The 1,835-nt window shown below is 63.2% G+C and overlaps 1 protein-coding gene across 3 annotated transcripts in view; it reads left to right on the forward strand.

Annotated features, from left to right (window-relative positions):
• Window positions 1-247: 247 nt before the first annotated feature.
• The window catches only part of LOC121660944 (SLAM family member 8-like), a 7,076-nt gene continuing 5,488 nt past the window's right edge, over window positions 248-1,835 (forward strand). For 2 of the 3 annotated variants that reach the window (XR_006014810.1, XM_042020555.1), the window contains exon 1: window positions 248-809. Coding sequence is in view for 2 of the 3 variants with exons in the window: in XM_042020555.1 (XP_041876489.1) it covers window positions 737-809 (73 nt within the window). In the remaining variant the exon portion in view is untranslated. The remainder of the gene's footprint in view (window positions 810-1,835) is intronic. The other variant, XM_042020556.1, reaches the window with a different exon arrangement.

A 1,835-nucleotide genomic window follows, 5' to 3' on the forward strand; every position in this document is an offset into this window, starting at 1 on the left:
CCGTTGGAAGCTGCTCCAGGGAAAAAAGCTGGGATTAACCCCTTGGATGCCAATTCCCGCTGTCCGTGCGGCTTCGGAGACCCCAACCCCGCCGCGGATCCTCTTTTCCCCCTTTCCCTCCAAAATCCCTATTTTCCACCGGGAATTCAATCCCAAATAAATGCGCGACTCCCAAATCCCGGCTGGGAGAGCTCGGGGTGGGGGGCTTTTCCCGCATTCCCAAGGGTGGAAAAAAAACGCCGCGGGAGCATCCGGAGGGAGGAATTTTGGCAGCTCCGGCGCCGCTTTTCCCAACCCTTCCTGATCCACCGCAGCTCCTCAGGCGCCGCTTTCCTGCCCGCGGGAAGGGTGGGAACACCCCAGGACCGGGCTGGGAAGCGCTCTGGGATCCCGGGAAGTTGCTTTTCCAGGCGTTTTTCCAGGCCAGCGGGAGCTTTGGCAGGGCCGTGCCCGGCGCCGCCGCCGTTAATCCGGGCACTGATCCCGGCTGATGCCGCAGGGTCGGGGGTCACCGGCAGCCCCCGCCATACTGCCGGCATTCCCGGCTTTCCCTCCAGCCCCATTCCCGGCTTTTTGGCCCATGGGAAGCGCATCCCGCTGAGCCCGCGATGCTCCGCACCCCGCGGCTCGCCGCGGCGCCGGGGTGGTCGCTCCTCCTTCCTCCCTCTCCTCGCTCCTCCGGCCGCTGATTCCTCCTCTCGCTCCAAGGCTGAGCGGATTCCCGGGGAAAAAAAACATGGAGCGGGAATTGCCCCGGAGCAAATCCCGGCTGCCCTCGCTGCTCCTGGCGCTGCTGGGGCTCGGCCCAGGTGAGTGAGGGGCGACCCCGAAGCCGCGGGACTCGCCTGGGATTTAGGGGTGGGGGGGCTGCGCGAGCCCATCCCGCCTCTCCCGGATCCCTGCTGGGGTTTGGGATGCTGGATCCAGAGGGTTTGGAACCCCCCCCCCACGGTTTTGGGGTTGTTTTTTGGGGGGGGGGGGCTGCGATTTTTGCCCCGGAGCCCCCCGGGATCCGCCCGGGAAGGGAAGCGGCTCCTTACGTAAAGCAGGAGCGAGGAATCCCCTTAATTCCCGGCGTGCTAATCCCAAACATTCCATAATTCCCGTAAAACCCTCCGATTCCTCCAGGAAAGCGCCTAATCGGACAGGCGGATTAATTACGGGGCGGCGGGGTTAATTTGCCTAATGATTCCTTGGCCTCGCGAGCGGGATGGGGCTGTGGCCACGAGGTGATGCCCCCCCCCCCAAAAAAAAAATCTGCCTCGGAAAGGTGGGAAAAACCCGAATTCCCACGTTTTGGAGCGCTCCAGCGGCTTTCTGGGATGCGAACGATTCCAGCTCGGAGCGTGGGGAGCGGGGGAGGACGAGGAAAAGCAGAACCAGGCTCAGGGTGAAGAAACTCGGGGTTAAAAGCGAGCCTGGAGTTGGGTTTTTTGGGGGTTTTTAGGGGGGGATTTGAGGCTCGGGATGGGTTAATCCAAGTGCCGGGAGCATGGATGGATCCTTCTTTTCCTTCTCCCTCCCCTCCCCGGCTCCTGCCGCGCTCTCGGGGCTGCGGGAGAGCCTCGTGTTCCAAAAAAAAAAAAAAAAAAAAAAAAAAAAAATCTGGGATAAACAGGATGAGCCGGGGAGGCGCTGGGCACGGGAGGCCTGGGCAGCAACCCCGCGCCTCTCCCGGCCCCGAACCCCCCCGGCCCCGAATCCCGGCGTGGGCAAAGTGGGAAAACTCCCGGGGAACGATGAGGGAGCCCTTGGGGGCTGCAGCTCCTGGGGGGAAACGCGGTGGTCGAGGGATGGATCCCATCGGGGGAGGGATGGATGGATCCCATCGGGGG

The sequence above is a fragment of the Corvus kubaryi genome, unplaced genomic scaffold (genome assembly GCF_017639235.1).
Source record: "Corvus kubaryi isolate FWS band 111438036 unplaced genomic scaffold, C.kubaryi_AGA036_p1.0 37005, whole genome shotgun sequence".
NCBI classification, from domain to species: domain Eukaryota; kingdom Metazoa; phylum Chordata; class Aves; order Passeriformes; family Corvidae; genus Corvus; species Corvus kubaryi.